We start from the raw sequence: 24,772 nt of genomic DNA on the forward strand, positions 1-24,772 counted from the left end.
AGAGAGGCTGACCTTCCTAAGGTGCCTTCTGGGTCATGGGAGGAAAGACTGGCCCCCACCCGTTCATCTCTTTTGAAGAACAGTGTAAGGCAATGCATGCGGCTTTGGACTTTGCAAAGGCAAAGCGCTCGTGTCACCCTTATTGCTATCACACCTAGCAAAGCTGATGGGGCAACCTCAAGATCTAAGCCAAGGAGGACAAGAGCAATTTGCAGCATGCTTTGCTGGCTGCATGCCTGTGGCTGCCAGCGGGAGGATGCTGGCAAATATATGTGAATCACTGGTCTCATCAGCCACACTGTGACAGGAACTGATATTCACTGCTGAAATCCCTACTCAGGGTGACCTTCCCTCAGTGGGAAAAGCCAGGATCAGGTGAGCAGCGTGGTGGGGGTTCTCTTCTTGTAGCCATGAGGAAGGGGGTTTCTTCTGGCCTTCCCTTTGGCAAGTTGGTGCACAGTAGTTGATCACAGTACTGCTGGCTGTCTGCACAAGTGCAGCTCTGGGCAGAGGCTGCCTCCCTGGAGCCAGCGATGGCTCATTGATGACAAAGTCATCAATAGAAGTGAAGACCTCTTGGTGTTGCAGTTATGATGCAAGGATACCACAAAGAATGTTTCTAGAGATTCTCCACCAAGATTCACCTCTCCTTTACAGCCCATTGTATTCATTATGAAAGCGTTTGTCTTTAGGAACAGATGCAGTTTTCACCTGAACACACACAAAAGAAAACAAGCACAACAGCCGTTTCTGTAGAAGAATATATTATTTAGCAGATCAGTTTAAAAGTAAAAAAAAGAAATCTGTACATCTTTGAAGGTTTTTCTCATTGATGCTTTTTGCATCCACGAGGATAAAAATTTGCTTGCACAGTGGTTTCAGCTTCGTACTCCCTTTGCTCCTGCTGAAGGATTCCATGATGTCTAGTCATACCAGGCCACAGAAAGAACCTGCAAACTCACTGAGGTTTCTTCTGACTTCTTCTAGTGTAGAAAAAAAATATGCATCCACTATGCTGGGCTTCTGAATGTAATGTGAACACTATAAAATTCAGAGAGTAATACAGAGAAATGTGTCATTAGGGCCTAATAGGCAAACAAAAGTATATGCCAGGACCCTTGTCAGAATATAAGCATCTGTAAAGCTATGCTGTAATTAGCATACTGCTGTACACATTTATGTTATATCTTGACTAAACCAACTGTTTTGTTTGCTTTTGGGTGCCAGTGGGTTGTTTTCCAGAAAAGGCTCCTTAGCTAAGCTGCTTTGTCTCTATGCACTGCAGTCAATGTGGTCATCAGAAAGGCAAACCTGCTGAAGATTTGAGCTGTGCTGAAACCCGTGCAATGTGCACAGCAGAGGACATGCCAGAGCATGGGGAATCCTTGGTGCTGACGCTGGCAGTGCCAGTGTGAGCAGGCTGCAGGCTGTAGACAAGGCACCCAGTCAGGCAGACAGGTCTGTGAGGCATCTGTGCCTGCCACCACTCTGTGTCCATGGTCCCAGTAGCCACCGCATCTGTTTGGCAAACACAGCACTTCTCAAAACCAGAATAACCTCAGGGCTTGTGTCTTGTTCAGACTTTTTCATCTCACTTTTCAGTACTCCCAGTGGTCAAACTGTCACTTTTCTTTTTCTGCAACTGAAAGGAAGAGCAAAGGAGCATTAATACCCTGACTCACACAGTGCTGCTTTGCACTGCTGCTGTCAGTCAAAAGCTCATCTCTTCACAAGGTATGTGCAACACTACTTGGGAATTAATAGGCAGCATCTTGGTGTATCACAGGCACCGTTTCATCTGAACTCCTCTGGATCTATGTTCTGAGTAAACAGAACTCAGTCTTTCTCATCATCTGCCATGCTAGATTATTAACTAACTCCTCTTGCTTCAGGATATTTCTGAATTCAGGCAGCTCCTGTTTTTCTAAGACCCTTGTATCAATGCACCATAATTAAATCTCCATCAGTTTGTATAGAATTTCTGTTTGACAGCTTCTGTAAATCAGAAGTAAAATCTCAGCTCAACTTGAAACATGAGCAGGACTCAGGAAGTTTGGCAGTCATATTTGAGTTCTTCTTCCCTCCTTAGAGAAATGCTCCTCTCTAAACTACAGAATGCCTAAAAGACTTTCTTCTCCATTATAACTTAGTGTCCTCAAAGCATGCTCTCTTTGGTTAATTTGTGCTGCTGAAGGGCTTTTTCTCCTAAGCACTTGGGAAGAGATGGCAGCTACATCAAGGATGATCAAGTGAACAAATCTTCATTTCCCACATATCAAACAATGTCAGCACAACTACTATGCCAGGGCACTTCCCGATATATTTTAATGACAGAGTGACTGATAGTATCCTGTCTACATGATCAGTTTTTTCATGTCAGAAAACATCTACGCTGTGAAGCCATTTGGGCAGGTTTTGTCATCTGCCTCAGTGTGCAAGGGAGTTGGGCAGGCTCAGTGTCACAGGCTGCAGGATGCTGTGGGAACCAGGTCAGCATGCCAGCTTCTGCACTGTGGGCAGCCCCCAGGGCCTGGCTTTGGTGTCTGCCCTGCCAGGCTCCTGAGGCAATGCGGACGTGGTCAGAGGCAGCAAACATGGTTAAATATATATCCTACCTCCCCATAGCCTTAAATGTCAAAATGAGAGACACTGTAAATGGAGGTTGCCACTCAGCATGGGCCATAAAATAGATTTATTGGTTGTGTGTTTAATCCTACTGGTTGCTGTGTATGAAAGAGTAATTCCTCATAAAGTTTCAACTTGAGACGTGAGTGGATGTTTCTTCCTAGAAAACAAACTTATGGATTGGTGGTGTGGTGCCTTGAGCTGCCCAACCCCAGGACATTTTGCAGCAATGTAGCCCAGGGGAAGGCAGCTCCCTGCAGGAAGAGGTGTTTGATAACATGCTCTGCTCAGGCAGTAACTTCTGGGTTTTGGTCTGAGGTCACTTTCTCGCGACCAGCTCCCTTCCCATGCCTGTACTTGTGTGGTGCCTGGTAAACTTGGCAAGGGCATGTTTACGTGCACACTTGCTGCTTGTGGTACATACCCAGCCAGGAATAACTGTTGTTTGTCTCATGATAATGGTTATGCCATAAGTATTCCTAATGTTTCAGAATTAAGCTGCTATTAAATTATGTTTGACTTACTCAATCCTAATGTTTGCTTTATCAAAGAGATATTTAGAACTTACCTCTTTCATAGCATCATCTATCTGTTTTAATTCCTCATAGTGGTCCCTGGATTCCCAAAGGGGCTGGAGCATTACATCCTCCACTTCTGGGAATAGCTAGGTGAAAATAAGGAAAGAACACCAACATTTCATTTTGCATTTATTAACTTGTATGTGCTGGAAATGGGGTGAAAGGGTGTGAATTGTACATCCTCATTTCCCTGGCTAACTAAACACCTGATGCAAGAAATACTGAAGCTCTGCGTGCCCCACTTCTGCTTCTGGCCTTGGGTTGCTTACCTTTGTTACTGTTTCAAACATGGGGATGAGAACAAACTTCAGAAAGCCAATCTGTGCTGTTGGCTTGGTCACTTTATCACGGTCCATGAATGGTGCCACTGGAAGCCCTTCAGATTTTTCTCTATCACTCTAGAACAAATCCAGAGAGAATAAATATTAATTATGGCTAGAAGCGTTAAAGGATAGTAGTGTAACAAGCATTAGGTTGCTAGTAGCTAAAGAGCAGTAGACTTCAGATACGGATCTCAGTGGTGTCTAAAGATAGCAGAGAATAGCAATAGGTTTCTCTTGGGCCAATGCATCCTTTGTTGTTTATTGCAAGTTTCTGAATAGAGAACTCTGTTCAGTTACTTCTGTACAGCACTGGCATGAAAACGTTGACCTTCAGGCTTCCAGGTCAACAAGTCCACCTGATTCCCTTTCCAAATCTATGAGATTTACGAGGTGAAACATTTCAGGGCACTCAGAAGGGTGGTAATGGCTCTTACCACTCTGGAAGAGAAAGAATAGGTCTTTGATTTCCTTGTCATTTTCCAGAGAGTGATTATTTTTAGGTATTCAATGATAAATTACACCTCCTTCTTTACTAATTATTAAAACTAGTTCTGGATAGCCAGGTCAATTGACTGCAAAAAGTTTACCAAGCTTACTTGACCACATAACTTATTGTTTCTGTGTGTGTGGGTTCATGTGCAAGGAGGTCACAGACTGTGTATGCAAAAAGTACACCCCTTAGCAGATTTTCTCTCTCAATTACTGGGTCTTTCAGCACACAGTGTCTTTGCTGGATAGCCAAAATTGTAAGGCACATGGTTACTGTAACTTTGAGTAAAAAGCTGGAAATGCTGTGGGCTTTCTGACACATCATCCAAGAGATCTTCTTGGCATGAACCCTATCAAAATACAGACAAAATACAATAGACAGCTCTGGCATCTCCTACTCAGAGCACTGAAGCCATGTGTTGACTGAGATCCCACTGCTGCAGCATGTACATGAAGCTTGGGAGCCCGTGTGCCAGGGATAGCTGAGGGCTTCTGTTCCAGTGATCCTTTTTTGAGCAATCAGAAACTGTCTTCAGCTGGGAATCCAGTGAGGAGCAATGGTTTGTGGAGCTTAAAGTCTGACTTTGCAGACTGCGATGTTCACATGCAGCGAAAAGTATCTAAACTAGTTCGTATGTGGTATTTGATAATTCACTTGATAAGTTTCTCTTGCCATTGCTCTTGCCCTTTTGTCTCAAAAATCATTTATATGTCAAACAAACTTGCTTTACAGAGAATAAACTTAAGTCATTAGCATTGGTATTTCCAGGTTGCTGCTGTATTTCATCTGCAAATTAATTTGCTTTCTGAACAGCTTCTCTTGCTGACATCATTCTCCAACTTTCTGCAAAAGAAGTCTTCCCATCCTAGAGCTAGACTGCTCTGTCAGAGATGGAGCACCTGTAGCTGAGGTGGCAGTCAGGAAGAGCAGCCCTCCCTCATTCTTACCTGCATAAAATATTCCTCTAGTAAGCAATCTACCCAGGGCTCTGCTACTTCCATCGGGCGGACTTCATTGGAGATATCACAGCATTTTATCAGTACCATCTTCAGCTGAAAGAAGATAATAATTTAATACTGAAGTCTTAATGCCAGCCCTTTTTTTCCCTACTCAGAGCCTTTCTCTTTACAGAGCACTGGGAGGCAATGTTTTCAAACAGAAAGGACAGTTTTAAGATGAAATCAGGGCCTTAAATGATCTGATTTCTTTTCCACTCTCTCAGTTACTCTGTAAATCACTTATTCCCTCTCTGCCTTGGTTTCCCTGTCTGTGGTACTGCTATGTGTCACAGTGAGACGTGTGCTTATTTGCTGTATGAAGAGATTAATCCACAAATGACCATGAGATTGCTCATGGAGCACTCAGAGATAGCTGGGGAAGACTTCCCTGGACATCAAAGATAACTGGATTAGGAAGTAGGGGAGACAGAGTTTGTACTTTTGTGGATAATTTTTGCCCCACCAAAATGGACAATATGAATTTGTGACCTGACAGAGTAAATATGATTTTTTCCTGATGGCACTCCAGGATTTCTAAAGCTGGAACAATCTACTTTATATAGAGCATTTTCAAATTGCAATTCTTTTTGATGGGGCAGAGAATGTAAGAAGGATTTACACTTTTTAATAATGTATCTTGACTCTTGGGTTTTAAACAAGCAAATATCAATCTGCAAGCTTTCACACTGCACAGAAAAATCATAATCCAGAAAACCTCTTACACAGGTCATGTGTTCTTCATTTGAGTAATCAAAATTGTCCATTTTTTCCTTGAAAGAGTCCAGTATTTCTGCATGTCTCGCCATGTCTGTAGCCAGGATTAATGTAATTATTCCCTAGCAAAGAAAACATGTTCACATATTAACTTGACATTCTTTACAAAATCTGCTATTACAGAGCAAAGTAGAGTCTTTCTTACACACAAAAAGCCTCAGAGGCAGTACATAGTTAATACCTAAAGGGGAAGTTTCTGACCTGAAACTGCCAAGGAAATTGGAAGAGGGTTATAAAGAGTTCATGGTATATAAAGATACTGATTGGATTGGCCTGTAACGTTTGTGTGATATTCCAGAGACATTGAGGGTTTTCTTTTCTGATTGACTAATTGTGGAAAAACAAACTGTACAACAAGATGTTAAAAACCACACTCTGCTTGCCAAGATCTACTATTGGCTCCTTGGAAAGCACTACAGATTTTGCTGCTGACTCTTAAGGGCCCTAGGAAGAGACAAAGATCAGCAGTTGTAGGTGTCCTCTATGCCCATCTTCCTTGGATTAGGAGATTTGAAATACCCAGATGCAGACAATGTGTTAGGAGCTCGGTATCCTCCTGCTAGGTCGAGTCTGTGATGGGTAAACATGTTTAATTTAAAGTTGAAGGTTTTAATACAGATCTGTCCATTTAGGGCTCATGCCTGCTTCCTGTACACTGGCAGGATCAGTAACTCCAACCAGACAGGTATCTGAACCCTTACATTGGTCTTCTTTTTCATTTGGTGTGTAACGAAAAGCACAAATGCTTTTTCATTTGTGTGAAAACTAAGCCTGAATTTTGGCCCTTACAGCCCTAATAGGAATTGTAGCATTGTTCACTCTCTTGAAGATAAGTGTGATGACTCCCAGTCCACCAGAGCCTCTTCCAACAGTACAAGTGCTCTGCTGTTGTAAATCTTTTCCCATTTTGAAGTCTCTTTTAATATTAATACAATGTTCTCTTAAAGCATAAACTTCTGCCATGAGAGCTTAATCCTTTCCCAAGTCAGAGCTAATTGGCTCCTTCAATAATACGAATATCTATCCCTCAAATGTCATAGGCTTTAATAGTCAGGATGTACTCATTATTTCTCAGCAAGACATTCCGGGGAGTGCTGCTGCGGAAATTTTCCAAGAATTCCTCTTGAATCCTTACAGTGTGAGGGGCTTTTTCAGTCCTCTAGGGAGGATGATTCACTTGCATTGTACAACAGGGAAGTCTGTGAGTGCTTTTGTCTTCAGGAACAGTTTGTATGACACAGAGGGGAACAGCATTCATACCTGTCTTATCTGTTTGAATTGGTCCTGGTTAACGTTGGAGAAAATGTTGTATTCTGGCTGGGAAATGATCTGGAAAGCCACAGCACAGTGGTGGTTCTCCAGTGGGGAGATGTCATTGTAGCGTACTGCCAGCTCAGTCCGTGCGTTTATCTGATAGCTGATGTGAAGAGAAACAATGAGAACTCCTGCAGATGCACACCAGCTGCTCTAAACCATGCTTCTTACTTTTATTTACAATTCTTTTCAATACTTATTCAATTAGATGCAGTTTGGTTTTTGATTGTTAATACCAATTTGAGAAGATAGATTTTATTTTAATATCGTCTCAGGCACTATTCCCCTGTAGAAGTTGGTTTGGGTTTTGGTTTGGCTTGTTTTGGGCTTTTAAATTTTTTTAATTTTTTTTTTTAAATTTATTTTACCAGGCATCTGTATCTTAAAATGACATAAGATAAAGAAAGAAAGAACTGTCTGGGCTTCATTCAACCCCCACTAATGTTAATGGAGAGACTCTCACTGATCCCAGTCAGAATTGGGTTCTGCTCTTATTTAATGAATGGCTACAAATAAATTAGATTCTCTTTTGTTCACAAACACATACATGCATACAAAAGTGTCCGTGGGTCAACAATTATCATTTCATCACATGATAATAAATAGAATAACATGCACTTCATTATCTATAATTATGAAATACTGTGGAAGTTAAATTATGGTTTGCATGTTCATGTAATTATTCCATTTCAGTCAATAGAGCTATAATGTTATTCCCTCTCATTGTACAACATTTTACCTTGTTTTCTCAGCAGTGGAGGAAAGTGTTGGAATAGAAACACGAAAAAACATTTTCCTTACAGAGCCAAGGACAACTGGCAGCCCCAACCCAGACCTGACTTTTGTGTGTGAAGCTTTGCCTTGGCCTATGTGTGAGTGAACACCAGGGCCTTGGGAATGTCATTGCCAGCTCAAGCCATGAGAAGGAGAACCTGATCTACCAAAACTGCAGCTGATATTACCTTCCCAATGAATTTAAGGGATAGACTTACGTATTGTTGTAGCCTGGATGGTCCAGGTCATGGCACACTGCTGCAGTCATGAGAATCAAGATGTCAATTTGGGAAAATTTCTCCTGTATAATACAGAATATACGGTAGTACTATGCTTTCTACTTCCCCTAACCCCATAAATGAATATAAGTGAAAAACCCACCCACATTTACTCTGTAGAGAAATGCAAATCTGAGCAAATGAAGTGTTTTTCCACAGATCAGTTTGCTTCAGTCAAGAAAGAATTCTGCCTTCCCTTCCAGTAAAAATGACTCAGATTTGCCTTTGTTGCATTAAATAACAGCAGCTCAGAGGAGGCAATTTGCTTGAAACTTGTTATTACTGCAGGGATCATATAAAAGCACTGAGATATTAGTATAGTTTCTTACAAGTCATTTGAGCATCCTGATTAGCTAGGGGAGAGCTGGAAGATAGCTTAGTTGCCATCATGTTCTGCGTTAACTAAAGTTATATAAAGAGTGAGAAAAATTAAGTGTTACATTCCCACAGTTTCCAAATAGGGCAAACCTCCATTAAAGAAAGTTTTGCTTCACACTCCTACTGGCAAGAAAATACTTAGGCCAGTAACTGAGATGTTTAACTGTGGAGAAGATAGGGGGTTTTTTACTGAACAAAATCTGGTTTGTACAGAAATGAGATGCATATATAGACACAAGTTATCCAGCCAATGAAAGTAAATTATGCCTATAGTTTTGAACAATGTACAGATTGAATGAGAATCTTGCATACTGTACATGCAAGGCATTATTTGAAGTAGCTCACCCAGGTGCAAGCACACAACTGGGAAAACCTCTCGTGGGAATATTTTGTGTCACAGATGAAGACCATATCCACAGACCATAATTCATCAGGCTTTGGGATCTGATTCATTGATGTTTCATGCTATCAGAGTGTCAGAAGAGCTTCAGTGTACAGATTTGGGATATCCAGGAAGTGAAGGTAGCATCCCAGCAGCCTCAGAAAGCTGTGTAGGTGCTTGAGGTCTGGGATGGGATGGCTGAGTGGGCAGACAGAGGTGGAAATGAAACACTTCCTCCTTGCCCCAGGGATTAACCAGTGTAGCTATTGCAAAGCTCATCACTTGCTAGCAAGCTGGTGGCCTGTTTTGCAAGAAAAATGGCACAGGTGTCATAGGGCTGAGTGGATGAACACATGCCCCATGATGGAAATGGAGTGATACTATTGAGGTGGAGGGCGTACCTGGAGGTTGCAGAGGGAGATCATGCTGTACATCATCTGGGTCACACAGAAGCAGTGCCGGAAATTATGGAAGGGGTTGTTTCTGTAATTGTCATGAATACACAGCTGCAGAGAGAGGGAATGAAACAGTCAGAGAGAGAAGAGCTCTTTCTTTATAAACATATGATTACAGATGCTTCCCAACCTCCCTTGAAGCACTTTATATCCCTACAGGTGTCCTATGGAGCCAAATATTATTTTCAGCTAGGACAGACTGACAGCACAAAGGCCTTCTGACACTTTCTGCTTTCCTGGGGGAGGACGAGAATTTACTGCCTTTCAAGAATTTGTCATCAGGTAAAGCTCATAGCAGCTTCTCTCATACCAGCTAGATATGGGTAAACATCCCAGCACAGTCAAGTGAGACAGTCCTATCAGTGCTGAGACACAACTCTGTGCTCTCACCCTGAATTTGTATTTCAAACTGTGCAGTTGTTAAATGGTATCTTTGGGTGTGTAAAGAACTCAAAGTATATCCCCATTCCCTTCTCTTGCTGAATGCAAAATGCAGCTTTGAAATCTTCAAGGCTGAAATGTAGTTGTTAGTTCATTTGCAAATGCTCAGAGGTAGTACTTTGGGATGTGACAAAGTGAAGATATGAATGGACATTGCCCACCTTACCTATGTGGATTTCCTACACTAAAGCAGCATGGGAGAGATTAAGCCATATAGGCACATGGGACAGATTTTAATTTTCTACAGATCCTGGCTACATGCCCTTATTACAAATGCAAGCTCAAGCTTGTCTTTCCATGTGTCCTCACTACTGTCAACTGGGCTATCTGAGTGAAGCTGGCACAGCTGGGTTACCACCTGCCACAGTTATTCTTGCAATGTACTGGAGAACCTTTGGTGTCCTGTCCTGCACAAAACAGCCAAGCATCAGCAGCACTGCTGGACCCCTTCTGCTGAATCATCCATAGCCTGGACCCTTATGCACATGCCAGAGCCCTTGGAGATCCCTTATGCGCATGCTTCGGTTACTGAGCCTGAACTAATGACATGGGCAGAATTAGTGTCCCCTTCTCCAGCTGAATAGTGAATTTACTTTAATTAGTCTTCAAACCCCATCAGGATCACACCTTTCAACCCGGGACCCGACTTCTAGGAAGCCTCAAAGTTATGGATCAGGTCAAGAGAACTGTGGGTTTTCAACACTTATTCACTATTTGGGGGCTTCATTGTGAAGCTGTTCAGATTATTCTGCAGCAAGGACTTTAGTAATACATTATATTAAAATAAAAACTAATGGCACAATGTGGCTGACAGCCAGGCTCACGGGTGGTGAGCAGTATGTCATAGCCTCTGCATAGAGACTGTGATCATGCCCAGGCACTGTACAGCACTGCATGGATGTAATGTACACAACCAGCAGTGGAACCCAGAGCATCCCAGGGGACTCCTGACTCAGAGCACTGAAGGACTGGAGTGACTGTGTTGCATTAGTCATCTGTCCCTCCCCTTTTTGGAAGATTTCTGTAGCCAGTGGATGTGGGAGCAAGAAAGCAAGCATAAGCATGAGGTGGCTTTTTCTCATCCGCTTAAGTTCAAACTGGTGCCCATACTGTGCCGGGGAAGTATCACAGTTTGAAGCAGAGCCCTTGAGGCCTTTTTAATCTTTTTTTTTTTTTTGTGTGCGAAGTCAGCATTTAAGGAAGGAAATCTCACCCTGTCTTACCTTCATAGAAAATACATAATAAAGTCCCCTTGTTCAGAACAAGGCTGTCTTAAATGCTACTGGTAGCCAGTTACTTGGAGATACAAGCTAACAGGAAGCTGCCTGCAGTGGTGCATGTGGGTGGCGTGTTGATGTGTGTTGACTTATCACCCTGTTCCCCATGTTTTCAGGCTGTGAAACAGGAGGAGGAAATTTTCTGTTTTATCTACTCTGTGCTAGCCTTGTTTGCATTGGGTTTCATCCCACCCCTTCTCTTCAGCTGCTTTCTAAGGTCAACAACACTGAGCTTTTCATCTGCCTTCTCTTGGAGAGAGTTCCTAGGTCTTGGTCATTGGTCACATCTCCTTTAATGTGGTCATACTAAGCTTCTTAAAAAGGCCTAGAAATAAATTTCAGGTAGGCTTCTATAGTGACATGGTAACACAGGTCCATTTTATCCCTCCTTCCATTCTATGATCAGCCTTATGGCTTCTTAGCTTTGCTGTGCAGCAGCACACCAAGCAGTGACAGTCACTGTCCTGTGTAAGATTGTGCCCAGGTGCTTTCTGCTTTTGCTGTACTTCTTGATACGAAGAATTTGGAGTTTGCTTTGTGTTTGCTAAATAGCTTCTGAATTTGTGGAATTTGTTCAGGCCCTTCTAGAAGTCTATATCCACCATGTAAAGTGGTTTCCACTACTCTATGCATACTCTTCAGATAATTACAAGAGATCAATGAGATACGAGTCTTTGCTATAGGAATTGTACAAAACATCTGTATAATGAATTTCACATCATGAAGTTTTTAATTACTGTAATAATCAATTTGTCAAGTAAAGATGTAATTTTTACTAGCTATAATTCTTCAGGCTATACCTAGATTCTTTTTAAACAATGAGTAAAATATTTACTGTTCTACAGTTCTCTAGGAATGTGACAGGTTTTTCTAAGAAAGCCAATATATTCTTCAGCTTTTCAGTAAATGCTTTCTCATGCCCCCCTTGGACCTGAAAACTTACTGGTTTTTAGATCATTGTTTCTTCTTCAGACATCTTAGCTTTGTATGACCTTAACATTATCATGTCTTACATCTCTGCAGCATTCTCGACATTAAAGACTAAAGTAAAGAAAGTTATTTGGCTTCCCAGAAATCCTTTTCCTTCCTGACTTGCTCCTTTACTCACCATGTAGTACATCTAATACTTATTGCACATACTGGCTTTTTGGCTATATCTACATTTACAGTAGGTACCAAGAGCATTCACCAGAAATTAACTGCTCTCAATAACAGAAATCTCAGCAAATGCGAAGCAGTTAAAAATATCATCTGGGACCATTAGACTGCAATCATTTGCTGAAGTACTCAAGTTTTAAGAATTTGCATAGATTGACTACTTTCAGTGGGATTCCTCAGGTGAGTCCAGTTAATTCCATGACCAAAGGTCTTCTTAATCAATTTTTTATTTTAAAATTTCCAAATATGAGTAATTTTAAATACTTACCAACCACCTCTTTAACGTAATAGGATTGATATTGAAGTCTTTTACCAATCCAAGATCATGGTACATGTGCTCCAAGCAACTCAGCATCTGTAGCCAGGAACAGATAGGTTATTGGCTTGGTAAATATCACTTTGATTTCTGATACATTGCAAAGTGAATTTTCTCCTTGCAAGCATCAAATAATTGCAAAACCCTCTTGTTAAGATGAAAGAAAGATGTTCAAAGATTGTGTGATTAAAGGCAGTGCAAGGGGGAAGATAGAGAGGTTCTGAAAGCTTTTTGAAGTAGACAGATTGTTGTTGACTTCATAGGTTTGTGGAGGGCTTTGAGTCACACCAGCTTTCCTTAGTAATTGCTATTCATTCATTTCCTAGCAATGCCTTCTCACAAAAAAAGTATTGCCATTTTTCTAGTTCAGCTGGGATATGTTTGTTGAAAATATGGGTGTTTTCCCACTGACTCCAAAGGCCCTGGCTGTACGGAAATGGACCAGACCCTAGCTGTATGGAAAATGACAGCAGAAAATAAGATTCTTGAAAACCCCTTTTATTCTAGATACATGTCAATATCTTCTTTCTTTATGGCTTCTTGTGAGTTTCTAACACCATTATCTTAACTCGTATTTCTTGTTTAACAAAAGGTCTACCAATATAACCCTACAAAATTGCAGCAGGTTTGTGACCATCCTCTCCTGTAAACTGTAACTATGAATCCGAACAGCTGAACTGCAAAGGCAGGCTGCTCTTTTGAGACAACATCTGCTCTACAGTAGGAAGGAGGGTGCAGGTAATATATCACTACCAATCCCAGTTGATCTTCTGGATTTGAAAATAGTGGAAAAGAAAGGTGTTGATCATCTGATGTGTATGGGCACTTAACAGCTGCCACCAGACAGAAATGAACAGGAGTTCATGTATCTGCATTCCCATTCCTGAAGGCAAAATCTGCAGGGGATGAAATGTAGCTATTGAATTATTTGATGCAGTTCTTAGGCTGTAAACTGATGAGTTTTAACATGATGAGTGCAATGCCACAAATACGCCCTTTTAGACATTTCTAGCTAGGTTTATATTATTCAGGCTCTTCAAAACTCTCCAGAAAAATGATTTCATCTAATGAAACTTTATGTTTACCCAGGGAATATACATAGTCCATGGAGTGAAAAAGAGGCTGGTTTTGAGTCATGTGAACAGGAAGAAAGAGACTTTCCTGCAAGATTTCAGGGACAATGTCATGAGCTGAATGGTGCTCACACCGTATGGGTAGCATTTTGCTGTAGACCACCATGTCCTGTTCCTAGTCCCTGAGGTAGAATATGTGTTTGGCAATAGTTTCAGAAAAGACTTTCTGAGACAAAAGACTGGATCCAGCAGGGCTGAATTACTCTCAGAAAACTGTCTCCCCACAGCTGCTGCCAAGAGAGCTTTTGGTGAGTGGCTGGGAGACTGTAGTCCCAAAGCTCCTTCCCCTGAGCACATGAGAATCCCAGTTTTCATTTTTAGCTTTCTTGGTCAACAGCAAAAGCTTGAACACTGGACTCTTCTAAGGCTTAAATAAGTGGGCATTTGATAAAGTGAACACAAGCTTGCTGCATAGTTCTTTTTACTGAGATGCTGCAGAGCACATCATTAATTTGTTTACAGAAGGCTAAGGTTTATAACCTGCCTGCCCTCCACTGAACATGTGAGCAAATGCTCATTGCTAACCAAGCATTGGCAGAATTGAAATATTCTCTGTAAACATAAACCAGAGCTAAAAGGGTAAGATAAACCCATGTGGTGCTCAGCTCACTAGAGATTGTGTGATATCTTATTTCTGAGCAGCTTTCCTCCTTTCAGGGCATGTCTAATCTCTGCATTCTCCTGTTAGCCTTGTTCATGCCACCATATAGTGTTTCCTAAGATTTCACATGAGTTACTGTGCTAAAATAATATGCCTCAGCACACAAGAATCCATGGATAATGGTTTTTGTCTCTCACTATTCTTTCTTAATAGTCAGAGAAACAATGAGCCAACAGCATTACAGTCCACCTGGCAGGTCGTAATTCTCTTTTGCTGTCAAGACCTGACAGGCATTAAAAAAGCTGGGGCCAAGCCATTTTGCCTGAGCAGTTGTATGGCCGTGGTACAGAGAAAAGGGATTGGAGAGGGAGCAGTAACTGCAGAGAACCAGCCTCAGCTTGGCATGGACCGCACAAAGGAAGTTCTGCCAGTCTCTCCACATGGGAGATGGGCCTAAAGCCACCAGAGAGGCCTTCTGTTCAAGCAAGATGAAACATCCTGAAGGGAATATCTTGTTCCTGTGTGCGGTATGGGTATTTTTAATTGTCATGTTGACCTACAGATGCTAAGCCAGAATGATCCTTATATGCACAACATCTGATTGAGAAGGTAATTGAAGTGATTGCTGGCGGGGTGCTGCTAGAGCTACCCAATCCTTCCTTTGGGAAAAACACTACACTAAACCCCTACTTTAGTCCTTCCCTCCCTTATATTTTTCCTAAGTGAGATTTGCTCGTATTTGCTGAATCTAGTTTTATATTAAATTATAAGCTGGCCATTACAGAATCATCCTTCTCATTCATGTTTCCAGAGAGGTTCCAGAACCTTCCACAGTACAAGTGACAAGCAATGAATAATACTAATAGCAAGAAGAAAAAAAAAGACAATTAAGCAACAAGAAAATACAAATAGGCTGTGCATGCAGCTCTGCAACCTCTTCAGAATATACTGCAGGAAAAACCCTCACCTAAAAGGGTGTGAATCAATGCATGAACCTCTGTTTGGCTTCATACAGCAGCATGCAGCTTTATTGATTTGAGCAGAGTTGTTGATGATGTGCTTGAGCATACACTTTGCTAGGGATTCATTTGTTCACATAAAATGGCACGAGACAACTCATGTGGTAGCAATGACAGTGCACCAGTTGTTGTGGGACATTACTAGGAAAAGATTCAATCAAATACAGAGAGGAGTCAGTGTATGATAATCAGCATAGTCTATCTGGCATCTGTTAGGAAAAAGTACTGTATTCTGGTAGTATGAAAATAAAAAAGGATAGAGAGTAAGGGGCAGAAAAGGAGAAACATCCCACAGACCATCTCAAAGGGCTCTTCTGGCTTTGCTGGCTCTCGGAAAGAATGCTAACCCAGCTAACACAGCATCCTTACCTCATTGGGCTCCCACAGCCATACGTCAAAGGTTGGCTTCCGAAGTGCTTCAATGGTCTCCTGGGACAGCATGTACTGCAGACAAAAAGACAGTTGGGATAAGGGTCCCCCATCCTGGCATGGGACCTGCTATTGGCATGGCCTTTCCACTCCCAAGGGAGGAGTTTAGCCATGTTTCCCAAGGAGAGAGCAACTGATCTCTAGGTCTGCATGCCCAACCCTCCTCACCCTCCCCACCAGCTGCTTGTGGTCAGGCCAGGATGCTCATGCCTAGCAGGCAGCAAGCCCCCAAGCAGTTTGTTGGTCAGTGGAGATCCTTGTGGAGCAGAGAGGTGGAGAATCTGGGAGAAATGGGAGAAGAGTGGAAGTGTTATGGATGGGGTTATGGGTAAAACCAGCACAGGGATGCAAAGGGCACATGGCTCAGACCTGTACCTGGCTGCACTGGGCTTGTTTCCTGCAGAGGATCAGCAACATTCAGTGCAGCCAGTTATGTCTGGATAGCGTGAAGTGTCTACACTCACAGTGTTAAATTAGCTGGTGACCCTTTCAGATGACTTATACTCTCATTTTGAGTATTTTTTCAAGAATGCCCACATTTTCAGATTGGTTGTCATCCTGCAAGATTCCAGTGATTTTTTATCATTATGCTTGGAGGCTTAGAACAAACCCAGGATCATCATCCAGCTATGATTTGTGTACAAAATGGAAAAAAGAGATGTGGGGAGTTAAAAGAACAGGACTCTACTTATTCATCTTTCCTAGACTCCATTCATCATAGTCTTTCTGGGCCACAAAAACCTTGTAGCATCACTTGGCCCATTTACCATGGCTGTCTCTAATTAGTCTGGGCTTGCTGTACTGAGCAGGTAAATGAAATTTCCTGAGCCATCAAACTGCTGATACTTAATCCAAGGTAGAATAACACCAAAGATTAATTTCCGTCCTGAGAAGGCAATTGATTTTGCGTTCACACATATAATGTACATTGAATATGATGTTCTGCAAGAAAACTGTGAATTGGCAGTACAGATTTCTTATTTGATAACAAATATGTGTTGTTGAATAAATAGCAGAACTTGAAATTCATTGCCCTATAAGACTCTGAAGGCAAATATGCAAGGATACATGTCCATATCATGCACCTGCATGACACGGGACCATGTGAATGTCAGAGTGGCTGAGTGTGTGCAAGCAATTGACCACTCATAAGCTCTGATTTGCACATATGAGCTGGTGTATTGTCAAGGTGTGAGGTGGGCACTGAGCAGGCATAGCCTGAAAGCTTTGCATAATTCCTGTGGGCAAAGACTGATGGTGCTAGGACCAAAGATGCTGTGTGCTCCATGGTTTTGGCCTCATTCATCACTATGGATTTCTGCTTGTACTTGCCCAGTAGACATTTTTCTTCAAGCATTGCTGTTTTCTGTAGTAAATAACATTATCTCATTTTCACAGGGACAATGAATCATTCTGGAGAGAATCTAATGTCACATTTTCTCTTTGTTTCCCTAGGTGAAGCATCTCCATAAATTACTTTTTAAATTAAAAAATAATCCATTAGGAGAAAACAGGCAGCAGCACTATTTTCAATTAGAGTACAACATTGTAGGCTATTTTTGATTGTTTGCTCTGAGCATGGAGAATAAACAAATACAACTAGACCAAAGAGCTTTAAATGTTGATGAATGCAAAATGTTCATTAACATTTCAAACACTAATGAGCCTTCAAATATTAAAGACTACTGAGGATCCAACTTTAAGTCACCACAGGCAATGACAGCTTTTTTCCATTGGCTCCCAGGGATTTTGGATCAGGCTCTGGATTTACAATAGCTAGGACATAGATGGCTAGTGAGTCATGCATTGTAAACTAGCAGTTGTCAGGATAGCAAGCATGTGGTAGGATTCTGGGAAGAAAAAGCATTGTGTGGTACCTTTGGATAGGATGGTACATCCCGCCGGGGAGTTGGTCTCTTGTTTTCATCCAAAAAGCTGTACTTGCAGGGACAGTTCGTCCTGAAATTAAATATGCAACTCTTAACATTGTGGGAACAGAACCAGAGTGCCTCGAAAAATGCTGGAAGTACTCTGGTCTAGCAATAGGCATCACTTGGAGAATGACCCTGCTCCCCATACTCTCCCTTTCTAATGTGGTGCTGCTCAAATGCTTTAAAAGTGTGATCCTCTTTAGGATTTTCTGCCCTTGTGCAACCTGTTGCAGCTCCTCAGTCTATTTGAATTCAAGTGAGGAGCTTCTCTGTTCAGGCATGTGAATACCCCATAATTACTATTTAAAAAAAAAGTAACTTTCAGCAAGCAGCTTGCTGTCTGTGACAGGCATAGCTGTCTGAGGACTGCAGAGCCCTGCCAGGGGCCACACTGAACACGGACACTGGAACGCCTATGCTTATTTACTGGTGTAGGCACTCATCAAGCCAAAGGCTTATTTCAGCCCAGCTCCAAGCCTGATAAAAGCTTGGGTAAGAGCATCCATTTTGATGGCTTGACCATCTTCCCTGCTGCTCTTCAGGTGGGATAACAGCAATGAGGTGCAGGCTCAGCAGACACAGTCTGCTTGGCTCCCATGTTCTGGAGGAAGGCAGCCGCTGCCAGCTGTTACAGGTAATGAACACTTGCCTGGTTTTTAACACCAGCACCCCCTGACAGTTACTGCTTGTCCTTCCTCTGCACGTGGAAGAGCCAAGCTGATGCTGATCTGGTTGAAGATGTCTCTGCTCATTGCTGGAGATTGGACTAGATGACCTTTGAAGGTCCCTTCTGACCCAAAGTATGATTCTATTCCATATGAGCAGAGGACCACGATGGTGTGAGGTGCACACCAGCCTTACAGCCTTTGCAGAACATCTAGGTTGCTGCACTGCAGTGTGAGAGCAGTTTTTTTCCTTACAGCCATGGGGGACACAATAAAATGTAGAGCTCTGTGCATTCATGATACTTTAACTCAACACTTGTTTCCCATGTAGCTGGTCATGTGGATTTTAAGAACTTTCATGTGAGGTTGATCTGCTTGTATTTTGCATTTATCCCTGGATTATTCTTTCTCATTTTTCAAGCCTCCTGCCAACTGAAGTTAAAAGAACCCCCCCCCCCCAAAAAGCCAACCAAAGCATTCCATTAACTTTATTTGATCCTTTAAGAATTATTTCATATATTGTATATTGAATCTCTTTCTAGTGCTTCTCTTCTCTGTTGGGAGTTGTTCTGGGTCTCTTTTCTGCTCTTAACATTAATGTCTTCTATCACTCCTGATGGTGTTGTCTGAATCCTGTGAAAGTTATGTCATTCTACAGTTTGTGGTGGTCAGCTGACTTCAACCAGCTTTTGAGGAGATTTGGGGAGCCCTGTTTGAGCTGATTCTCTGTGAAAAGCTGTCTTAATAATTTCTAAAGCTGTTTCCTCAAAATTCCACTGTGAGGGGTATTAGTTGGATAAGAATAGTGAGATGTGGGCATTCCTTGCCCTAATTGGAGCTAGCAGCCAAGGTTAGCTGAAGGTCAGCCAATTATCTTTAATTTCCAGCTGTAGTATGACATCCCAGTATATAGCATGACTCCATGCTACCACACTGGGGGACACACCAGAGCCAGGGTGTATGAGACCTTTATAAACATAAAACTTTATCTGCAAATGATCATGATTTTAAATGATACTCTATTGTCATTAGCATCTGCCAGTGGTGAGTGCAAAAAACAGACTAGCAAACAAAAAAGCAATTTGAGGGGATTCAAGTGGGGGTCCTTTGCTTTTCTGAAGGGGACAGATGCACAATTCACTATGCATGATAACTTACAGACCTAGCTGTTCACTCCTACTCTGTCGTTCAGTAATGTAATAGCAAATGTAGGAATATGCAAACATACAAGCCTACAGCTGTGTATGCTGTGATATTATTGAAGGAATATATGCACTCAGATGTACTTTTGTACATTAACGAAGTTTAGATGAGATCTCTAATTGCAACTGTAACACATTATCTAGCAAAAGGCATAGCACAAGGGATGACAGGTCTAAGTAGGAGAAAATACATTGCCACATACACTGGGATGCCTTGTTTTTTCCCCACAGCATGTATCTCGTGCCAATGGGAGAGACATTGCTCAGCCACTCTGGGGTGAAGCATCCCTAGGCTGGGGTCACTGTGGTCATGGTTCCTGCAGATCCATGGTTGCTTGGGAATAGGGAACCATAGCTCATTCCTCAGCAGCTCCCAGTGGGGTCCCTTTTAATGGCCAGCTATCAAGGACCATTCTCTTCACAGCCTTACAGCAAGAAGTGACTCATAAGCACCCCTGGTTGAACCTAGCTTACATACATACTAGCCACATACACAGCCATACTGAAGCTAGCCACATCTAAGTGCTTTGAGATCCAAGCCCTGAAGGTACAAATAATAATAGACAGAATTTTGTGCAAGGAGAAGGAGGTTTTGTGCAGCTGGAGGAGGAAGACCCATCTCAAGGCAACCAAGAAGTGCTGTGACAGGTAGCTGCCATATCAATAGGGCACAAAGGGATGCTGAGCAAAGTAAGTTGGGGTCCTGGTTCAGTGAAAGCAGCTATGCAGTGTGAGCTAAGAGCAAGCAAGCGTGGGTATTGGCACTACCTGTTGCTGAGCACTGCACCCATTTTTACCACAGCTTTCTAGCACCATGATTGATGCTGGTGTCTGGCTGTTGCCAGCTGTCATATCTCACTACAGTTCTTGGTGAAGGTTACACACCTCAGCTGGAGCTGGCTGCATTGGGCAGTTGTGGCACTCCCCGTTCCTATTCTTCTTGTTAGCAGATTGCTGTTTATACTACAAAATATAGATTGTAAGGTGACAAGATCTCGAACAGGAATGAGTCATGGCTGTTGCTGGGACACTTTAATACTTCCTGATGTGTATGGCAGCAGCTGGGCAAACATGAAGTTGCCATAGCTTCTATTTTGGCTTTAATTCCCTATCTGCCTGAGCGTCACTATGCTTGTAAGTGCAGCTCTCCCAGCTCCCTGCAACAGTTGAGGAAAAGTAGAGGCACATGCATGAGCACACATTATTCACATCACTCCCAGCACAAATCAATGTACATGCTTTCCTATTTGCTGGCAAACTGAACTCTGATTTTTCTAATGAGATTTTTCTCACACACCTGAACAGGAAATTATGTAAGTCACAGGGCAAACTGCAATCCATCCCACTGGAATAAATCTGGAGCAGATATGAGGTTAATACTTTTACTCTGCATTTATAGTAGAATGACAGCTGAATTTGGCCTTAGACCTAATAGGAATGTATTAACACTGTGCCTTCTGACATTTCTGGATAGCAGAATTTATGAAAGTGAGTGATTATAAAGCCTAATTCTTTCAGCAAATCTCCTATTGCCCTCAGTAGGAAATAGCTTTGATTAAAGGTCAGAGAATTTGACCCTGAATGAAGAAAATGGAGAGGCTGTCAAGATAGCATAGTCACATTTGCTGAGAAAAACCCCCTTCACCCACACTTTGAGCAACACAGCATACCCCTCTTCAGCAACCTTTCCAGAAGTATTCATCATCTTTCAATGATGATTTGTTTGTCCTAATGGCGTATTTCAGTGACACAGGGGGCAGACTTTCCAACTGAGACTGCATGCTGTACAAAATGCAATCATTTCTGCTGTTGTTTTAATTATAGCAAAACCAAGCTTCATAATCACAGTAAGCCCTTGAACTAGAGAGTAAATTCCCAGTTTCTTGTTGAATTTGAAATGGATGTTTTATAGTAACATGAGATCATAAAATTAGAAGAGCTGCTACTTATTTATTTGATATTTTCCCAGAATATGTTGGAGCTGATTTGAGTGTTAGCTGGTTCCCAACTGAACACCACACTATACAAAAGTTCTTTTCCCATTATCTGTCTCCCAGTAAATCTGGATAAAGAATTCCCACTCTTTCTGTATAGTGAAAAATAACTCTCTGCTGCAAGACCTTTTTGTCTGTTCCCATGGCCTCAGCTGTTTTAACTGATGGATGGCTATAGATCTTCAAATGTTAAATTAAAGCCACTGTCTTGTAATGGTTATTGGGTTCCTTGTCTCTGCACTTCTAAGCCCAGAAGGTAACTCAATCCTGAGGAAACACTGCATAAAGGTTTGAAACCAGATACTTTTTTCTTTGGTTCGGTCCAAAGCAGAACTTACCTGCTGCTTCTGGCTGCCATTTCCTCCCTCATCTTTTTAATGTCGCTCTTGCATTTCTCAATCTCCACCACTTTCAGGCCTTCCACTGTCAACAAAGGAAAACAACAGGGGTGTAACCATGGCAAAAGTCAAAGGATCTCATTTCACAATTGTGCAAAATTTCAGAGGGTTTTATCATGGAGTTATCCAGTGAGCCAGCAAGCCCTTACAGCCTGCCTCGGTTCTCACATATGCAGGTGCTGCCAGAGAGATGTATCTTGAAAACCCATAGGAATTCTCCACTGCCGATTTTAGATAATAGCCACAGTATTTTAATTCACAGAGCAGCTATAACATCTCAGCTTTTCCACCCCTGTTAGCAGCAGTCAGCTGTCCTGGTGCCTTCACTTCTCTGCTGTAGAACACGAATCAAAGGAAATCCTGAGCAAAAAATATCCCCTCCAGTGATGGGATGATAAGCACAGCTAGGTAAACACATCCCGGTAGGATTAGAATTCCCATTAAGATAAAAGGTTTTAATCTGAAAGTTCATGCAGAGTGTTAAGGAGCTCTGAAAGGCACTGCTAGATGCAGAAAAACCAAAGTGAGAATGTGGGAGAAAAAGAGAAATGTTGAAAAGCGTTTCTCTAATGACTGATTTATTTATTTATTTATTTATTTATTTTTAGATATTGAAGATCTGTCACTTCATTTTGCTCATCAGTTTTGTAATCAAAGGTTATTTCTGCATGCAGCATAAAAAATCCTGTGTTTCCTTTCTGTGTGCGATTATGAGAGCCACAAGGCAAAAAGTTTGATTGCCTGTTTATGCAGCAATGCACTTCACATAGCAGCAAGAACCTAATGCAGTACAAGTATGAGAATATTCTCCCTTTTCTTTCCTTCTCATTTAACTATCAGTGTGCTCAAGGACATAATACAACACCATTTATTAAGTATATGTCATTCATATGCAATCATTTCACAGCTCATTTGTTTACTTATTGTTTGCTTGGACAAGCTGTGGTTCAGAGAACTCCAGGGAACATGCAATTGTACAATCAGTATTCAATAACCTTCTTAAAAAGTAATACTCAAAATCACATTTATCTGGAGGGTATCGTGTAGTGATAAAAAAACTGCCTTAGAGGGCACAACTCTGTAGATAAGCAGAGACCTCAGCTTCATTTTCCTTATGCTAGTAACAACAAAGATTGCTATTAGAAATGGGAAAGTGGAAAAACAGAGAGGTGTATGAACAAGTCCAAAATGACAGTTATTAAGGAAAGGAAAGGGAAAGGGGTTTTATTTACACTTGATTACAGGGATATCCTCCACTTAAAAATCCAGTTTCCAGATTAATGTGGGTTTTTTTGTCTAGCATTGTTAACAAGCAATTCCTTTGGATGATTACAGTGTGATGATATGGGCAGGATGCTGTCTTGCTTAGTCAGTATCTTCATTCTGGGTATCCGGCTGCACTTTTTTGGGTGCTCTGTTCAACTGCTGATGGTCAGCTGCAGCTGACCTGCAGGACTGGGCTGCTATGTACCATAGCAGTGCATTAAGTTGGGGAAGTTCATGGATAGCCCATATGCCAGGCTGGTGCTCATTTGAAGCAGTGGGAGCAAAGCAAAGTTATCAGACTGAGGGTAGTGGGGCAGGCAGCTGCAGATGGAAGAGAAGCTGTGGTGCAAAATGGAAGCCCTGAGCATTTTTCTGTGTTGCATCTCTTCAGTTTTCTTCCAAAACCTCTCCAGAGGGAGAAGAGAATTTACATAACTATTTTCTTAAGGTAGATGTGAGACGCTTACAAATTGTCAAGGGCCTTTGCCAGCTTCCTTATTCATGTGTGGGCTGCTGCGCAAACACTGGAGCAGAGTAAAGCGTTCTTAGTGCTTGCCCTGTATGCAAGATTTTTCCAAGGGGAAGTCACAAGCTTTAGATGGGATTTAAAAATCAGTTAAAAGATTCGGCTCCTTGAAAACATGTCTCTGTGATATGGTCTCTAGACAGTAATGGGAAGAAAGCTGAGAACATTTTATGTAAGGTGCAGATGTAGCTTTGTCATGAGCACTTATCCCCACACACACATCCCCTCTGGGGAAGAAATCCTGGAGATCACATGTGAAAGTGGTAGAAAAGGGTTCTCCGAAGGAGGCAGGAGAAAAGGCAAAACAAAAGCAGGATTCTTTTCACATTTGGCTCACAAATGATGAATGGCCTTGTCATGCGCACTGATTAAGGGCCCATTATATTATTCTGCTGCAAGAAATACCTCTGAAAAAACCCTGTGCTGTCTAAAGAAATCCTTGGGCTGAATCCAGCACTGGAACATGTCTCTTACAGCAACCTCTGGGAGCTCAGCTGGAGCAGGGAGGTTGAACGCTCCCTTTCTCTCACAGTTTTGCTTTTTAAGCACGAAAGCCTGGAATTATTTCAAAATGTTGCAGATCTGGCTCTGTCACAGATCCTGGAAGTCCAGTTTCGAGCAGATGGGTGCACTTGTAGACAGGCAACCCAGGGAGCTCCTTCCCACAGGCTGAGGCTGCCGGAGATGGGATTGTGGAGCGCTCAGGCAGAATGGCAGCAGATTGCTCCATCAGCTGCTATTTCCATCAGCGGAGAGACCCACTTACAGAAAGAAGCCTTGTCTGGGGACCAGAGAATTCAGTTCACCTGCATGGCACCGCAGTGTCGGGTAGGCTGCCTTCCCTCAACAGCAGTGAAGTGCTGGAGAGTGCAAGCACACAACTCCTCCCCGCCGGCAGCAACGTGCAAACCTCTGTTATCTCCCTCCACTGCTGCTGGCTGAAGAGCAGCCTGTGTGCAGGGTGCAACCAGGGATCCCAGGGGGGACAGTGGCTGGGATAGTTGCTTGCCTGGAGGATAGGAAGTCCCACAGGAACGCTTGCCTCAT

At 42.2% G+C, this 24,772-nt stretch overlaps 1 protein-coding gene across 6 annotated transcripts in view; it reads right to left on the reverse strand.

Moving 5' to 3' along the window:
• Window positions 1–750: 750 nt before the first annotated feature.
• The window catches only part of PDE9A (phosphodiesterase 9A), a 57,904-nt gene continuing 33,882 nt past the window's right edge, over window positions 751–24,772 (reverse strand). For all 6 annotated transcript variants that reach the window (XM_031051375.2, XM_005151699.3, XM_031051378.2 and 3 more), the window contains 12 exons: window positions 21,874–21,958; window positions 17,621–17,702; window positions 15,684–15,758; window positions 12,514–12,600; window positions 9,316–9,420; window positions 8,095–8,177; window positions 7,049–7,205; window positions 5,737–5,850; window positions 4,964–5,068; window positions 3,473–3,601; window positions 3,194–3,289; window positions 751–1,642 (listed from right to left, as the gene is read on the reverse strand). In XM_031051375.2, the coding sequence (XP_030907235.1) occupies window positions 1,592–1,642; window positions 3,194–3,289; window positions 3,473–3,601; window positions 4,964–5,068; window positions 5,737–5,850; window positions 7,049–7,205; window positions 8,095–8,177; window positions 9,316–9,420; window positions 12,514–12,600; window positions 15,684–15,758; window positions 17,621–17,702; window positions 21,874–21,958 (1,169 nt within the window). In that variant the 3' untranslated portion in view covers window positions 751–1,591. The remainder of the gene's footprint in view (window positions 1,643–3,193; window positions 3,290–3,472; window positions 3,602–4,963; window positions 5,069–5,736; window positions 5,851–7,048; window positions 7,206–8,094; window positions 8,178–9,315; window positions 9,421–12,513; window positions 12,601–15,683; window positions 15,759–17,620; window positions 17,703–21,873; window positions 21,959–24,772) is intronic.

This window comes from Melopsittacus undulatus, chromosome 2 (assembly GCF_012275295.1).
Source record: "Melopsittacus undulatus isolate bMelUnd1 chromosome 2, bMelUnd1.mat.Z, whole genome shotgun sequence".
In the NCBI taxonomy this organism is placed as follows: domain Eukaryota; kingdom Metazoa; phylum Chordata; class Aves; order Psittaciformes; family Psittaculidae; genus Melopsittacus; species Melopsittacus undulatus.